This window comes from Mugil cephalus, chromosome 13, assembly GCF_022458985.1.
Source record: "Mugil cephalus isolate CIBA_MC_2020 chromosome 13, CIBA_Mcephalus_1.1, whole genome shotgun sequence".
NCBI classification, from domain to species: domain Eukaryota; kingdom Metazoa; phylum Chordata; class Actinopteri; order Mugiliformes; family Mugilidae; genus Mugil; species Mugil cephalus.
This window is the reverse complement of record NC_061782.1, coordinates 21,914,840-21,932,054: the sequence shown is the minus strand read 5'-3', so window position 1 is coordinate 21,932,054 and position 17,215 is coordinate 21,914,840. Positions and strand designations below refer to the sequence as shown.

Sequence of the window (17,215 nt, the reverse complement as noted above, 5' to 3'; positions counted from 1 at the left end):
CATGACACCACGTTCACTGTAAGAATTTCAAGTTTAACATCAAAAGCACATATATGTGTGTGTGTGTATGTCGGTTGGTTAGATAAGATGTCTGGCAGCATTAGTTTGCATATCTGATTGAAAAAGACAAAAAGTAACGTTTAGCAGTTTAGTGAGTGGGAGGACAAGCATGCTGGACATATCAGAGCTGTTAGTTCTTCCAGATTGCCTCCTCACATCTGATGGACAGAAGCTTTCCCTCTTCTGCCACAGTAGCGGGATTTGAATGGGAACTGCAAGAGTGCCACCTAGTGGTCGAGTGTAGACAGGGGTTTGTACACTATAAACAAGGGATGTCAAGCTCACTTTAATTCAGGGGTCACATACAGCCCAGTCCAACTCCAAATGTTTCCCTCCCTTTGTTTTAGAACATTATGAAAATGTTTACATTTAATGAGCTGCACTATGAGAAACCGTAATGAATAATTAGACATTTTTAAGAAAAAAAATAGTGCAATTTCTGTGTAGTTCTAGGTATCAGTTTTGTGTCTGTGTGAAATCTTAGCAGAATAGCAGAAACTTTTATTGGAAAAGTTGCAGACTTCAATGTGATTTTTGTACCTTGGAAATTTATCCAGAAGGGCAGATTGGACATCTCTGGGGTGGGCCGCTTTTGGGCCGCGAGACGTGTGTTTGAAACCTGTGCTGTAAACAGCTCATGACAGCCAAGATTGCATTTTAAATATTTATGCGTACATCCTGCCACTTATTTTCTTATGACTAAATCATGTGTGCAGCACATATGCAGATCAAATGTATACCAACAGTTTATTTGTCCACACCAATTACTCAAAGTCCACACACACTTGAATCAACTTCTTCTTGGTGATGTGAACAAAAACACAAGCTTCATGATCACAGTGCTACTTTACTGGCTCCATATATCTGCCTGCAAGTGTTTCGCATGCATTGTTTTAACAAGGAATTTTAGTTTCTGCTTGAATTTAAAAACACATTTTCAGTTTACTACGCATCTCTATTTTTTTTAATAAATGTTCAAAAGCATTATATACAAGTGACAACTGTTGGTGCAGATTTTATAATAATAAAATAGACATTAATTTCTACAAAGAAGCTCGCATGCAGAGCTTCTCCATTTTTTCACTTTTAAAAAGTACAAATTGAAGAATAATTGTTTGTTTAAACATGATGAAACCCTTGTTTGTTTTCCTGTCCTCCTATGATAATACTGAGAATGTGTGTCGTGATCCTGACAGGTTTTTTTTTGTTATTTAGCTCCATCAATGTCTATCAGTTCTGTCTATTCATACCCAGACAAGAGGTTGGTGGACAGAAAGCTTTGCAGACACAACAGTCAAGAAAGAGCCTAACATGTCTTGCAAATATCAGTTGATGAGATGACCGGTTGCTCAGATGCTCCTCGTGGTCAGGCACTGGTTGACCACCTCCAGCAGGGACGAGTTCTCCAGAGCTGCAGCCACTCTCTCTTTGTCTGCCAGCTGTTTGTTCACTGCACATACATAATAATCATATAAGAAAAAGGTGTATGCATCCAGCAATGAACTCTAAGTACAGTTCTAAGTGTACATAACATGATCCCATCATTTCTATGTACCTGCTTCCTCTGAGGCATGACTCCCAGGAGTGATATGAACATCAATCTGAGTGAAGACGGAAGAAATAAGAAAAGTATTTAGACCAAAACTGATCAACCACAAACTAGCTACCATGACCATGTTGACAATGACTGAGCATCCCTCCTGAAATCAAACACAAACATACTTTGAATCTGTCTGGCAGCGAGCGCAGAAGCTTGACTTTGATCGACAAACCAATGAGCGTGGCCATGCTGCAGTGAGGGATAGTGGGAGTGAACTCAATACCCACAGTACTCTCTGCATCATTAACCTGAGGAATAGAATAACAGAGACACAAAGAAGTGTAATTAAAAAGCAACAAGACAGTGAATTCTAGCTAACATTTGTGGGGAGGATGTTTTCAGAAGTCTAGCCTTCATAAAAGACAACATGGCCAACTAAATAATGCTTCTTACGTGTTCATGTGTACTTGTCAAAAGACAAACAAGCTATTTTGACAAATAAGTTCACTAAAAAGTATGGAAAGACAAAGTGTGTACAAATGTTTCTTTAAAATGAAATTAGAATAATGGCCATCATATGGTATCTTGCTCATGTTCACCTTAAAAATGTTAAATAAACGTACGTACCTTGACTCGGACTTGTTCCACCACATTCAGCTCCTCCAGAGACAGAGGATGCTCTGGGTCATTGATGGATCTGATCAGATGTAGCTTCAGTTAAAGAATTTAAGTCAACATAAGTATGAACCAATACAGACAGTATGCAATAATGGTGAACTACTGGAGACAGTAATGATATTAAAGTAATTTGTTTGTTAAAAGCCAGACTGTAAATAACCTATTTCCAATAATCAGTCATTACATTATGGCTTCCTTCCTCACATTGAGTAGGTCCAACCATCTGCTGACAAAATAGCCCTGACCCGTTGGGGTATGAGCTCCACCAGACCTCTGAATGTGTGCTGTGGTATCTGGTACCGGTGACACAGCAGAAGAAAGGGGGGTCAGCATGGGCAATTTGATGCCTTTTGCAGGTCGCCATGTGCATCAATAAGCCTCGATCCTGACGCTGGTTTACCACTTTAACTATCTCAGACGAACTTGTGATAGGTACACTGCACAAGAGCAGCAGTTCTGGAGATTGTCTGACGTAGCCATCACAATTTGGCCCACTTCTTACATCAACTTTGAGGACAAATGTTCTGCATTTTCGGCCTAGTATATTCCACCCACTGACAGGCACCATGATAAAGAGATGACTGGTGTTATTCACTTCACCTGTCATAATGTTATGGCTGATATATTTTACAACCGATTTTAACACTGGCTCAAGTTTTTTTAATATCTAACTTCATTCAGCTGCCATTCAATTAGAGTTACAATGCTGGAAGTTAGGAAAAAAAGAGCCAGTTAAGGTGTTTGGTTGTGATGTAGATATATTTCAATTATTAACAGTCAGCATAGACAACCAACATAAGTAACGGTTTGTTTAGTCTCAGTTCATCTCATTAGCTTTAGCATTTAGCATCAGCTCTAGTCTTACCGGCTTATGCAACAGCCCGAAATGCTACTGAAAAATAAACAAAGCAGTACAATGAGGAAGGCCAGTCATATCGCTCAGGAGCAAAACCAGACCAAACCAGAGGAGACCAAGCTGAGAACAAGATATCAAATATTTCTCTGTCGTCGATGGGGTCGTAGACATCCTCGTCCTCGTCCGCCGCTGTCAACAGCCTGTCCCCCGACCGCTGGAAAATCACCGGGTTCGCGTTCTCCAAGCGGGACCCTCCAGACATTTTGAAGAGTTATATTAAACAGAAAAATAATTTCAAGCAGTGATGCTATGCAGCACCAGGCACTTCTCCTTCCCACAGCACTTCCTGGAATAGCGGAAGGCGACACAAAAACATTTTCTTAAAGGAATAGTAGCTACACCTAAAAGTTAATCTTTTATTGTGTGTTTTTTTTTAATCCTTTCATATATTTATTTTCAGATTACTTGAACTTTTGCTCAGTAGTTTCAGTCCAGTGTTTAAAATGGGTGACTTCTTGTGATTTTATTTATTTATTTATTTATTTTTGTGATTAGGTTGGTTGGTTGTGAGTCCCTGTTTGTCCCCTAGATGGCAGATGCTGTCCATTTGGTTTATTAAATCCACCCACCACATCACTGACAGAGGCCAGAATAAATATAGGGATTGTTTTTTTCCTAGTTAATAAGCATCTCTTTATTAACATATAAAGGTTACACTGTGATTAATATAGCCGCCAGTAGCAGGGTGGTTTGTGTGGAAAATATCTGGTGAATATTTATTATTATTTTTGAATATTTAATTGTGTGCACACCAGCGCCAGCCAGATTGCTAAAAATTATTTTAATAGTCACTTATCACATTATTATTATTACTTAAAGAGACAGCAACTCTTCTTTTCTTTGTTGTGCAAAGGAAACAGAAGAAAACACACCATGACACTGCATAATTATGGCAGGTTGAGTTTTCTCTCTGGAAAAAAAAAGTTAAACACTATACCAGGAATTTCTGTGCATTTAATGTAAATAGTTTCTACAACTATAACTGTGTGTTTGTTTTGTCACTTTCAATTCCAAGTAAAATATACTACACTGTAAAAAAAATAAATAAATAAAAAATAAAAAAAAACAAGTATGATGCACTTTATATATTTTCATAAAAGTGGGTCACGTGTCTACAAGAAACTTTCTCTGAGAACAAAACTATTCTTTTTCAAGAAGAAAATCCTCACAGCAGGAATCACAGATCAGGAGCTGTTTTCATTAATACAAAATCTTACTAACTGCTGAAGTCAGAGGAAGACATGAAAATATCTGCTTCAACGGAATATGTTAGGGTCACGGTCATAAGTTAAAATGTAACTTATATGTATAACAGCAGAAGAAAGGGCTAAGTCGTTTCATAATTGTGATGATATAGAATGGCAACCTTAAGATTGACCATTGTAAGCATTCAGAAAAAGGGCATGAATCAGGATATGATATGATTACTGGACTAATTTGGCATATTGAGTTTGGGCCCCATGTCCCTTATTGCTAATAATGTATTAATATGATAATCTTCTCATTATAATCTCTTTCTGGGATTACAGCATCACTAAAAGTACATATATAAACCATCTCAAAGAGTTGCTGTTAAGCAGACAAATGATCATTAAGAAATTATGTCAACCATATAATGCATTGCTTTGTCATCAAGGTGTTCAAGTGCTCCATTTCAAAAAAGAAACCTTCAGGTAACATACTGCAATATTACGCAGCAACTGTAAACCTGCTACCTTGAAGCAAGCAGAGAAAATAAATACACAAAAGTACAGCTTCTTCCTCTCGATTTAAACCATTTATTAAAATTCTTAAGATGCAGATAAATCAGGAGGACTTGTGACATCTGCATAGACTAACTAGCACGTCTCATACACTGTTTGTATTGGATTGCTACCTCTGGTTTGTTCTTTGCGTTTTGGTTCCCGGTGTGGCTCGTACTTATATAGAAGCAGATCTTAATCCTTCAACTTGCTTTGCTGCTGTTGAGCCCCAAGCAGCACACCTGATGTGTGTATAATGAGACTGCAAAGCTGCTGACAAGCCGTGCACAGTTTGCAATATAAATAGCAGCAGTGGTCAGCAATATCCAGAAAAATGGGCTGATTATTTTCTTAACATTGACACAGTAAATCTTATTTACAAAGACCATGTTACAGAGTTAAAGTGGATTTAACTTTAAGAGGTAGGAATTAACTTTCCACCGGAAGTAACCTGTATTTAGAGGTTCCTTCAGACTGTTCTCTTCATGTTACAATTTGGATGGATATGGCAGAGTAGTCACTGGACATATAAAAAAAAAAAAAGAAACTATTTTTACATTTCATATTTTGAGCAGGAAAACAACCTGCTCCACTTTAGCGGTAAAATACTGGGGTTGTAAAAGTACCTCCCGGAGCTTAATTTAGAACCTGGAAGGTGTGGTTGAAATGCACTCCTTGGGTTCCTTCTAGTCTCAGCAGAAAGTCTCTGCCATTGCTTAGATATGTGCACCATGAACTCTGTTTGAATCATAATAAGCAGTTTTGTTCAAGAACTCTCTTGCTTTGAGATTTTTTGTTGATTGCACGAAAATAGTTTTCAGGACTGAATGTGCAGAGAAAGAAGCCACAGACTCACATACATGGTAGTGATTCTAAATTGCCCATAGGTGTGAGTGTGAATTGCTGTTTGTCTCTGTGATAGACTGGCGACCTGTCCAGGGTGTACCCCTCCCCACGTCTGATGACAGCTGGGATAGGCAACCCTAGTGAGGAGTAGAAGATCTGAAGAACATTTCTTATTTTTTGATTAGTCTGTCATTGTACTGCAATAGTAGCTACTTCATGTAATATATTCTGTATCTGTTGCTACAGTTGTTACTAATCATTGCCTACAACACATTGGTACTAGTGCACCTGAGCAGGAATGCCATCAGATATAAAGCTGCAGCATGTGAAGTAGATGGAGATTTACCTCGTGCTGATTAGACCATTGATTTGATTGCTTATAGACACACAATTTACATTCAAACCTTTAATTAGCCACGACTGCACACAACACCACAACAGCAGCACCACTGTCAAATTCACGGACAACACAATTGTTATTAACCCTTTGCTGACATGTTACAATTATCACGTGATGAGGGAGATGGTGCCAAGATGGACGGCAGAAAGTGACAGACCGGGAAATTCTAAAGCCACCAACAAAAACAGATACAATGTAGCAAGGGATGAGTAGCTATTCTATTTATAAATTTAAGCAATGGCTACCAATAGTTAGAATAATGTCATGGAGTTGTCGTGTGAAGTGAGCCAACTTGTAGGATGGCACAAAGAGCAATAATTGCAGATGATAGAGGTAGCTACCCACCCATGCCTTATTCCAATGGATGTATTCATGGACCTGACTAATCGTCCAGTCTGCCCAAGTTCAGTCCTCACTGTCCCGCTATGTCACAAACAGAGTGTCCCCATACGCAGGCGCTGATCTCAAACATACAAAAGTCTGGATGCTGATCAGTTCTGCTTAGCTGGTTGGGTTACCATATGCTCACGGCAGGGGGATGTACTTCATAACTTAAAGGAACCAGACTTCCCCAACTTCTGGGACAGTGCCCGTTTTGGATGACCTGTCCCCCAGCTAAAGTTGTCCCCAAAATGTCCTTGATATTAGCGCTTTATGAATAACAAAAAAAAACAATGTTCCATGCAGACAACAACTATTATGGTAACCAGTCGCATTGCTATTGATATTACAGACATGGCAGTTTAAATATGTTTAAATATGAACAAATATGTCAAAAATAAATGAAACCCTAATTGTCCCTGTTTCTTCATTTCATCTTGATAACCGAGCTGTAAATGTACCCGGATTTCATTTCAGAAATCTGTCACCTTATCATAATGTTAGAGGTAAGATATACCTATAAAATGTTAGCATTATAGCTAGATAATGCATAACCAGTCCTGTGAACGGCTAGCTAGCTAGCTGCATATGCTATAACCTGTTTCCCCTGGGATGCCATCAAACTCAAATCGACTACACAGTCTTGCCATCTAGCTAGTATTTGGTGGTGCTTCAGTTATCAAGAAAAGTTTGTAATTCCAGGCCCAACATTGTCAGGCTCTGTCTACGACCCAACTGAAAGCATGGGTGTCTTTGAAGAAGGCTGGAACCGTGTATGACCACTGTATACGTAAAGCCCTGAAGACATCTGCTCCCACACAAAATATCTTACAGACACCTTTGCAGTTTGTAAACAGTGTGATGGTTTTTGAGGGATGGGGCTTGACTGGAGGCAAAATATAGCCGCTAGAATATTTCAAAGGACAGTTCTGGCATGAATGATGGAGGAAAACCCATATTTTAGAAAATATACTAATACACTCACTTTCCAAGAATGCAAATGTTATTTTAAAAATTGGCTCTGACTGATGGAACTATATTCACTGACCCCTATACTCTCACTCGAGTCTGGTCTGTCTTTATCAAGTGAAGATTCTCCAACAAAGATATTACAAGAAGTAAGTGGAACCACCACGGAGGGTAACGTAGTAAATGCAACTTCTACTTGGACACCTCTGGAATTCCCCAAATAATTATTAACTTAACGTTGAATTGTATTGTGATAAAACTTAAAGTCAGTGTTTTGGATTTTTCAGTTTTGGTACGAAAAAATACAACAAGACGACATGTTGATAGTTGACAGTGTTCGCCTCAAGCTTCCCTTTGTTTTGCCTCCAGCTAATGCCGTGACTGTACTTTCGCCATCCGTCATGGCATCCATATATTAGTCATAACAATCAGTCAGCCTAGAGGGATGAAGTCCAAAGACTCATGACATGGTGCTCGCAAAACAACCTGTAACTGAACCTCGGAAAACACAAAACGATGGTGTTTGACTTTTTTTTTATATTTAATATTTTATTAAAGCTTTTTGTACCACAAAGAGAAAAGCAATATGAACACAATACAATACTGACATTATGGGAACAAATATGAAGACACAACAGTGGGGTGGCTGTGGGGAGGGTGCATGAGTAAGCATATAGTTCTGACCAGCTATCAGTGTGGGGGCTTTGGAAGCATATGCAGCAATAACAACATGCTCAACATGAACAAACAGATTAGGTAAGTACAATGCAGTCCATCAGCGGGGAGATCAAACAACTGAACAAACAAATAAATGAGAGTAGGTATGGTCAGTCCTTAAGAGTGTCTATACTAACGATGGGAGAAGGGTACAATGCTGTGATGAGATTAGATTTCTTATTGTTTACTATGAGCCAACATCCTTTCTTTTAATGTTCAGCAGGGCAGAGGTTGCCTTTTCCATACTACAAAAAGCCACCTGTCTATGTTAAATCATCTGGTTTACAAACTTTCCAATACTATTCAGTGTTTTATGTTTAATCGTAAGGCAAGAAAATGTAACCATTCTGTGTGAGAACATTAATGTCAGTGGGTTGGATACCTAACAAACAAGTGGCTAGGGAAAGCTTTATATTAATATTTATGATTGTGGACACTATGTGACTAACAGAGTTCCAGTGGGTGCTCGACTTTAGGAGGAACAGGGGTGAACCTGCTCCTCTTCACATCAAAGGAGACATTGTGGAGAGGGTCAGTCAGGGCAGGTTTCTGGGAACACGCAATTCTCAAGACCTCAAATGACCCACTAACACCACTGCCCCGTGAAGAATGCACAGCAAAGACTGTTCTTCTGGATGTCACCGAGAAAGGTGAACCTGTCCCTGTGCCTGTAGAGTAGCTCTGTGGAAAGCAGTCACCCACGACATCCTAGCGTGGTTCAAAAGCTGCATGGTGGCTGGAGAGAGTCATCATCAGAACACAGCTTCCTACACTCTCACACACATATAGAACCAGAAGTCAAAGACATCACACAGGACAGCTCCCACCCAGGCAACAGCCTCTTTACACTGCTTCCCTCTGGGAGGCCCAACAGAGCAATCAAAGCTTGCGCCTCCAGACTCATTAACAGTTTTTACCCAACAGAGCTAAGTGAGGTTAATGCTTGCATGAACTTTTGATGTGCAATAGCTTCACACTGGTACTCGGCAATTTACTGTATGTCCATTTCAAAAATAACTACCTCACTTACACATATACATTTATTCCTGCTGCTTTGACCTATGTAGAATATATATAAAAAATACATCCGTATTAAAGGAAAGTTCAGCAGTGAAGCCTTGACAGCCCAATCTATATGAAAGGTTTTATTTTCTAACAAGTCTGTGTGGTCTCTCCACCCAAGTCCAGAATCCAAAATAGCTCATTAAATTCCCATCTTGATCCGCAAAGCCCAGATTGATCACAGTTCCAAATTTTGGTATCGGCCAAACCCTTGGAGGTCATACATCTCCAGCAGCATCAGTTAATGCCCAACTTCATGCTGGCAAGAACAGAGGACGAATAGTTTTTGTGGTTTTTGATGGAAGTATTTCAGATGTTGGAGAGATATCGATCAGCACTTTGACTTTCCTCCGTTGCTCTTTTCCCTTAGGATGTCTCACATTGCCCGATAAACATTTTAGCTGCTGTTGTGTGTAGGTGAGAAATTCACAAAAACAGGAAATATCTGCTTTTGAAAGATTGCAACATTTCTTTTTAAATGTTTTTATTTTTTTTAAATTATTATTATTATTATTCTCTCTGCCGTTATGTTTCAGGGCCTTTTTGCTTTGGCTAGGCTTTTGAATCCTCTCCGCAGGGCATGTCGGTTGGTTCTACATTGTAAAACCCCTTTTAAAGAGACCTCTAAAGCAGACATGGCTCAGTTATCTCTTAAAAGCCATAAATGCAGTACCTTTGAACGGTCACCTCCTCTCACATCTCCCTGCGAGAAAGCAAAAGAGCTGGCAGGGAAAAAGAAAGAACTGCAAGGACATTTCAAGACCCAGAATCTTGAGACTGTAAAGCCATTACATTAATTAATTAATCATTACAACAAATACTATTGTTAAGGTAAATGAAGAATATGATTTGCTTGTTCAAAGAAAAATGTAGCATGTTCTGTCAAGGGAGACAGTTGCTGGAAGACTGTTTGTAAAAGCAGATAGACAACAGAGACAGATTATAAAAACAAGCTGACAGGCAGCAAGATGGACACTGCAGCTTATTCAGCAGCCAACTAGTGAAGCCCAGGACGGCTTCATAAGAGGACGCTGGTTGTTTTCCTTCCTTTCAAATTTTTGTAAGAAAAGCCGATGATGAATGTAGCCGCTGTCTGTCGGGAGATGAGGCAGAAACACAGAGACGGGGCTTCAGAGGCAGAGTTCAATATTAAAGGATCATAAGATTGTGGCTGGGGAGGTGCAGACAGTGACACATGAGGGTCCAGAGGGAGAAGGGATTTTTCACGCTGGATTGACCTACAAGCGCCGAAATAAGCTCACAAGTTCATTACCAAATGTGTCAGATCAAATGCTGATCTACCTTGTTTTTGTATTTAAATTTTATAATTGGTTTCTCATCCCACACCTTTGCCCGCTCACTGCTTCGTTAATACCATTGACCATATCTTGTATCCCAAGATTGAATTTCCCAGATACTGTGCAGCAACAAGTGGTTTAAAATGACAATAATAATTGACTTATGGATGTGTGGAGGACCCAGGTTTATGTTGTCACCTTGTTTGTTCTCCATTTTTACCAACAGATGCTGGTTTCTAAACTTTGACTTAGACAGACTTTAATGATCCGAGAGGGAAATTACTTTGTCACCATAGCTGAGAGAAAGAAGAAGAAGAAACAAGAAGGAAAAAAAACATGAGAAAAAAATCAAATAAAATAAGATTAGATTAAAATTATTATCTAGCAAAATAAACTAATTTACAGGATTAGCAGGTAGTTGGCAAAAGGTCCAAGGTGATGTGGTTGTTTGGCTAGTTGCATAGCAGTAGCAGCATGGATCGTGCCATTGCATGGTGTTTCCTGGTCCGCTGATTGAGAGAAGCTGCTGGGCTGAAATAGGTTGTCAGGAAACAAGCAGCAGCGACCACACTCGCACTGCACAGAAGATAGCAACAGACTGACGACAAAAAGCACACCGAAAATACAAAGGCTCTTTGTCTGGAGGAATAACTTCCTGCCTCACAACTGCAATGGCAGCAAGAAGGGACACAAGGAAGGAGGACTCAAGGCTAGATATCTTTGCTTTAAAGCTGTCATTTAGAACTATGCAGTCGTACATCAGCTGCATCATCTGTCTCATTGAACATAACAGTCAATTACAATCACTACAACTCATTTACATTCAATTTAATTTATACTGTACTACTTATACGTCACAGCTGAAAATACTTCTCCTCTAGAAGCACTTTGGAGATTGAGCCATCCTTCAAGATGGCTCCATGAGGTCGAGCTCTGAGTCACAGCTAAAGGGATGGACTAGAGAGGAAACAATGGGCATTAAAATAGCTAAATGAAAAGAGTCCCTGGTCATTTTAGGAAAGGCCATGTGGAATTATCTGAAAGGCACTGGTGACATCCTGCAGTGTAAACGGATATACACATTCTCTGAAATGAAACTAATGTAATGGCTGTGATTGGTCCGAAATGCGTTTCAAGAACAAGAACAGAAATTCTCCTTTGTTCAGTCCCCTGCACAACCATATACTCAGATGTCCTATGGTCTGTACTGCAATGATTTAAATAAAAGTAACTGTTGTTCCCCATTGATTAACATCAGCTCTAACCTGCAAGGCTCAGTTCCACTCATCCTTGTGCTAAGTACAGAATGAAACTCGACACAGCTGGCAGAAGGGCCGTAGCAACAGGTTTTGAGAGATTCTTCCCTCGACGAATTCAACATTAAACCATGTGAGCTGTCCAGTGATTACCAATGTTAATGACAACATTAACATGCTGTACCAATCCATACACGTGCTACATATTGTATATTTTAGTTTTGTGCAGAACAATCTGGATAAAAAAAAATAAAAATGGTGTAATTCATTTTTCCAGTCACATGATAATGCCCTTTCCTGGTGCATATTAAACTATGTTGTCTGTCTTATTATGCCAAGAATCACAAGAAGGCTCAAGCCTTGTTCAGATGAATTTATAATGGCAGCCTTGCACTAAGACACAGCACCACATTGTTGTAGTTTTGAAGCTGCCAGCAGAGATAGATCAGAACAAGAGAAGACAACACCCGTGGCAAATTAAACATTGATGTTACAATGCATACGTGTGTGCGTTTTGTGATGTATGATCTACTGTTTCTGTGGTGTTCGAGCATATGTGCGGACAGGGCTCATGGCGTTAGATCATGTTATTCTGCTCCTTCACAGCTGTGTTTAGCACGCAGTAAAAACACACAAATTCAATGATTGCAACGACTAATTCTTTTTGAGTATGCTATCACTTGATGTTGTAGTTGTGGTTCAGATCTCTACACAATGTTTTTTTTGTGTGTGTGTACCCAAGTTTATAGGAAGGAAAAATAAAACAAGAAAACAATAATAATACACTGAAGATATGAAATCTATACAATACAAATATAACAGAGTCAGTGGGTGGAAGAAAAGAAATATAAGAGCAACTCACAGTTGCATAAAAATGAATAAATTACTAATTAAAATGAGTTTACTGACTCTTCTCGTCCTAGAACATTAAATAGTCCAATGATATACATTTTTGTAGGAACAACGCTTTCACTTTGTGGCAGGGCACATTATCCAGCTGAAAGAGGCCACAGCCGTCAGAGAACAGCATTTCCATGAAACGGCGTACATGTCTGCAGCAATGCTTAGGCAGGTGGTACATGTCAAAGTAGCCTCCACATGGTTGGCAGGAGGTTAGCCCAAGGTCATCCCAGCAGAACATTGCCTGAAGCATCACACTGCCTCCAACAGCTTGCCTTCTTGCCGTAGTGCATCCTGGTGCCATGTGTTCCCCAGGTAAATGACGCATACTAACCCAGCCATCCACAAGATGTAAAGGAAAATATTATTCATCAGACCAGGCCATCTTCTCCCATTGCTCCACGGGAGTAGCTCCTCTGTTAGATCGGCTCACTGCTTCCCCACTGCTCCTTCCTTGGACCACTTTTGATAGATACTGACCACTGCAGACTGGGAACACAGCATAAGATGTGCAGTCCTGGAGATGCTCTGACCAAGCTGTCTAGTCTTCACGGTGCGGTCGTTGTCATTGAAATACGCCATTTGGATTTCGTTATGGGGCAACTTTCAGATGATGCAGAGATAAAATAGATCTGCATCCAGTTGGAAAGTCCTACATCCCATCAAATAATTCAACTAAACAAATTCAACTTCACCGCACTCAGGTGACATATATGACTACGTCTCTTTTACTCTTCTGTTCATCAGTGCATGAATTCAATTCAGTTGAAGAATTTCATTTATCCCAATTAAAAAAAAAAAAAACACAGAGAGCAACAAACTGCACATGACAGACAGCAGAAAACAAAACAATAGATAAATAAGATTAAAGTGCAAAATGACATGAGGATAGTGCCCATATTAACATCTTCCCTCCAAGAGAGACATAGAATCAGTTTGATGCTGAAGCAAGGAGGGGTCAGAGTCCAGGAGCTGGACTGCTGTGGGGTTTCCCTCCTCATTTGCATAGTGCAGGGCGGACATGCAGTCTGCAGCCTGATGGAAACCTCTCAAACACAGGGTGTAATATATGTGTGAGGCGTCTTGAAGCCCGCCCGCATGTTTTGAACATAACCAGAGAGACTCCAGACCAACTGAAAATTAGTGTGTGGGGAGGTTGGACAAGTTTTTCTGGGCTACCTGAAGAGTAAAATAGTATAGAAGTAGGATACACCTAGAGAGAGCACCAGTAACAACCATCAACGATCATGTACTATAAAATCAATTGGCCTTGATACATTGAAAGCAGTGCAAATGGGTCCTGAAGAGTAAGTGTTCTGCTTTAAACAGCTTGGTAATGACCAGCAGCTGTGTCTCTATCTCTGCCAGTGTCTAATAGACTCGGGCTCGGCCAACATTTCCCACCCAGTCATTAGAGCAGATTGGGTCTCCTTTGACCTTATATTGTAATTATGTTCTGTCAGTGTGGCCTGTCTGCTTCTCTCACTCTGATTCATATTTAACCGCAACAAGAATTAAGAGAGATATAAAAATAAATTTACAAAGAATCTGTATCTATCAATGTGTGTTTTTTTTTTTGTGTGTGTGTGACCCTCAAGTTTTCCGGGGCAGCGGAAAATTGTAAACTTCAGCAGGGCCTTTACCGACCTATTTAACTTCAAAATGAGATGAGGCTAGAAAGAATCTGTTTTTGAGGACAATACTGATGCTGCGGTTTGATCAATGAGGGCTGTCGGGGGTTTAGGAGAGAAGGAACAAGCACATTGGGTTTTTAGAGGAAGATCACAACTGATGCATTACTTTCTGGAACTTCTCAGGGTTAAAGCAAAACAAATGATGAAAATCCTTCCAACAGGGCAGTAAGAAACTTTTCCATTTTATGGATTGGCTACCATGTTTTAGTCATGCACAGATATTTTGTGAGAACGGACCAACACTATCAGTCAATTTAGAAGGCTGGCATTTTAAAAAAGCAGAACTTAGCTGGAAGATGGCATCAATAAATTGGCATGAATATTCTATGAACTGTGATCTGGAGAGGTTGTGCTGAAATCCTTGGCTAGGTGAGTGAAGTCCATTGATCCAGTAATGGCTGTCGAGGTTGTTAAGGGATCACTGCCTAAGAACTGGCCACTGGTCAAAATATAATCATATCACAGTAAATAAAACGCACTACTTTTGGACATTTTCAACATAAGTTCCAAAATACCGAGAGTTTCTGCAGTACATTTTTTTTCCTTCAGTGTAAAATAAAGTCTGAAGTCTGTAAAGTTAGACAATTTTGGTAGAAATTTTATCAAATAAAGAGTAACTGACCTTCAGTGCTAACTTTGGATACTATTTGGATATTGATCCGACTCATCACTCAACATGAAATATTTCACACCACTGGTTCATTTAACAAAGTCCCAGACATGCTTACTTGATTGTAGTGCATCCCTATTCCTTAAGTCCATCTTTAATGTATGCTACCAGCTCTAAAAACAGTTATTGCTTCTCTAACAAAAGTCAGAACAGCCAATATGAGTTGATCTCTTTGATACTTGAACGGTGGCTACATTTGCACGGATGAAAAACAACAACAAAAAAAACTTTCTAATAAGATATTCCAGCTTAACTGTTTACATGGGCGTTGAATAAAATGATCTGATAAGTGCCATGCAAACACTGTGCGCCCAAAGCATCAATCAAAACTTTTCCAACTTGTGCAACTGTGTTCTGTGTCCTTTGAAGCATCAAATATGACAGAAGACGACAAGTGTCTGAAGTTTGATAACGCCCGGAAAATGACAAAGACAGACACATTTTCACAAGCTACTACACATGTGATCCACCATTTTAAGCAAACTGAGTAAGAGTAGTACCTGTCTTGAGTAGATTTGAACTGCACATGACTTTAGTGGGTTTTATTTTCGGGTATAGACAGTTACTCCTTCCTAACTTGTCATGACATAGACTAGAATTTCTAGTTAATGTCCCGTCTTTAACATGTGTGACTTCAGTTCAATGAGTTTTATTGCATCTTTGGGGCTAGCCAGATGTCTGTGGGGAATAAACAACCAGACCTTCGGGAGATAAGTATAAAGAAGACACTAGACATATGTCCTCGGTTAATTTGCCACCTGCAATGCTTGCTCTTTGTATGTGCTATGTGTCCACCCATACATGCACATTAAGCCAACTGAGTGTTCCGATTTATTAATATCAACGGAAACTTCCACTGCACTTCTTTGAATAACTTCTTGCTTTGCTACCTCAGTGTTTCTGTGTATACTCCTCATAACCTGATGTTAAGGCCGTGTGCAGGAAACTGTCACAGAAACACCAGAAAGAAACAATTGAAAAGCATTTACATCATTATTAAGTGCTTCTATTTTCCTAATGAATGGCTCATTGCAGGCTTATGCCACTCTTCTCACTCTGATTGAAAAGATGAGAGTTACCTGGAGCATTTTTGGGCTAATATTCATACTAATAGAGCTAGAGTACCAGAGTAAACAGAGTCACTGATGCTACACTGACCTTTTAAACTTTTTTTTTTTCTCAATTTTCATTCTGTGTCCACTCAAATTATTGTGACTCACATTTTCCACACAAGCCATTCATTCCTCAGTGATTATTGTAGCAGAGCTCCCCTCAGTCAGGGCCTTAAATGAGGGCCGCCGTACACCTGTGCCATTCATTCACTATCAAATTACTTTTGACTGTCTAATTATAAGCCTAGTATGCTGAGAAATGATTGGATTTTCATTCCAATTCTCTTAAACTTTTTCAACATTCAAATTCGTTTCATTCAAGGCAAATTCTGAACTGGCGAAAGTGACCTGAAACGTACCTTTTGATCAATGTACTTAAAGTCAGTCTTTGTTTGCGTATTTGGTGAACAACACACAATTCACCCTGTTCACTCGAAAAGCATTAACTCTTAAGCATCTTTTGTTTTCAGGTGGCATTCACTGCCAGAGCGATGAGATCCGACAGATAGTTCAGCCTGAGAGGGAGATCTCTATTAAGATAGGGTGAGTGACTGCAGGCTTTAAGCTGCCTCTCCGTCCTCAGTAATGGGAAGCAATTCAAGCCGAGCTGAAGCAGGACCGGGAGGAAGGCGCATGCAGCACCAGCTGAATAAAACCCCTGGGAGACTGTTGTGCTTTACAGAGCACCGTTCTGTATTTATGGACTCTTTTGTCCTATTTATGGACTCTATTAGAACAAAGGCCCGGACGTTTTGATTTATTTATTTCATCTCCGCTTACAAGGAAGGTTTGCAGTGCATGCATTCTTCTCTGAAAAACCACCTCACTTTACACACAGCTGCTGGAAATCCCACAGCACAGAGATGATAATGATGATGAGAGAATGCTTCACACCAGGAATCGGTGTGTGTCTCAGGCAGCAGCAGTGAAGGCTGCTTAATATAAACAATATGGACCGCAGCTTAAGCTTTGGT

General features: G+C 39.7%; 1 protein-coding gene across 1 annotated transcript; it reads right to left on the bottom strand.

The window, feature by feature from the left end:
* Positions 1-793: 793 nt before the first annotated feature.
* ciao2b (cytosolic iron-sulfur assembly component 2B) lies at positions 794-3,488 on the bottom strand. Its single transcript, XM_047603990.1, has 5 exons — positions 3,270-3,488; positions 2,228-2,307; positions 1,783-1,908; positions 1,616-1,661; positions 794-1,510 (listed from the first exon to the last, which is right to left on the bottom strand). Exons 1-5 carry the CDS (start codon positions 3,394-3,396, stop codon positions 1,410-1,412), a joined length of 480 nt encoding a protein of 159 aa, XP_047459946.1. The 5' UTR covers positions 3,397-3,488; the 3' UTR covers positions 794-1,409.
* Between the last annotated feature and the right edge of the window lie 13,727 nt (positions 3,489-17,215).

What these genes read in the sequence shown, in the direction of transcription:
- ciao2b (XM_047603990.1), bottom strand. Translation starts at nt 3,396, where the DNA reads ATGTCTGGAGGGTCCCGCTTGGAGAACGCGAACCCGGTGATTTTCCAG. An exon ending in CGACGACAGAGAAATATTTG is followed by an intron (nt 2,308 to 3,269) that starts ATATCTTGTTCT and finishes AACTGAAGCTAC; the next exon opens with ATCTGATCAGATCCATCAAT. An exon ending in TGGAACAAGTCCGAGTCAAG is followed by an intron (nt 1,909 to 2,227) that starts GTACGTACGTTT and finishes TCTATTCCTCAG; the next exon opens with GTTAATGATGCAGAGAGTAC.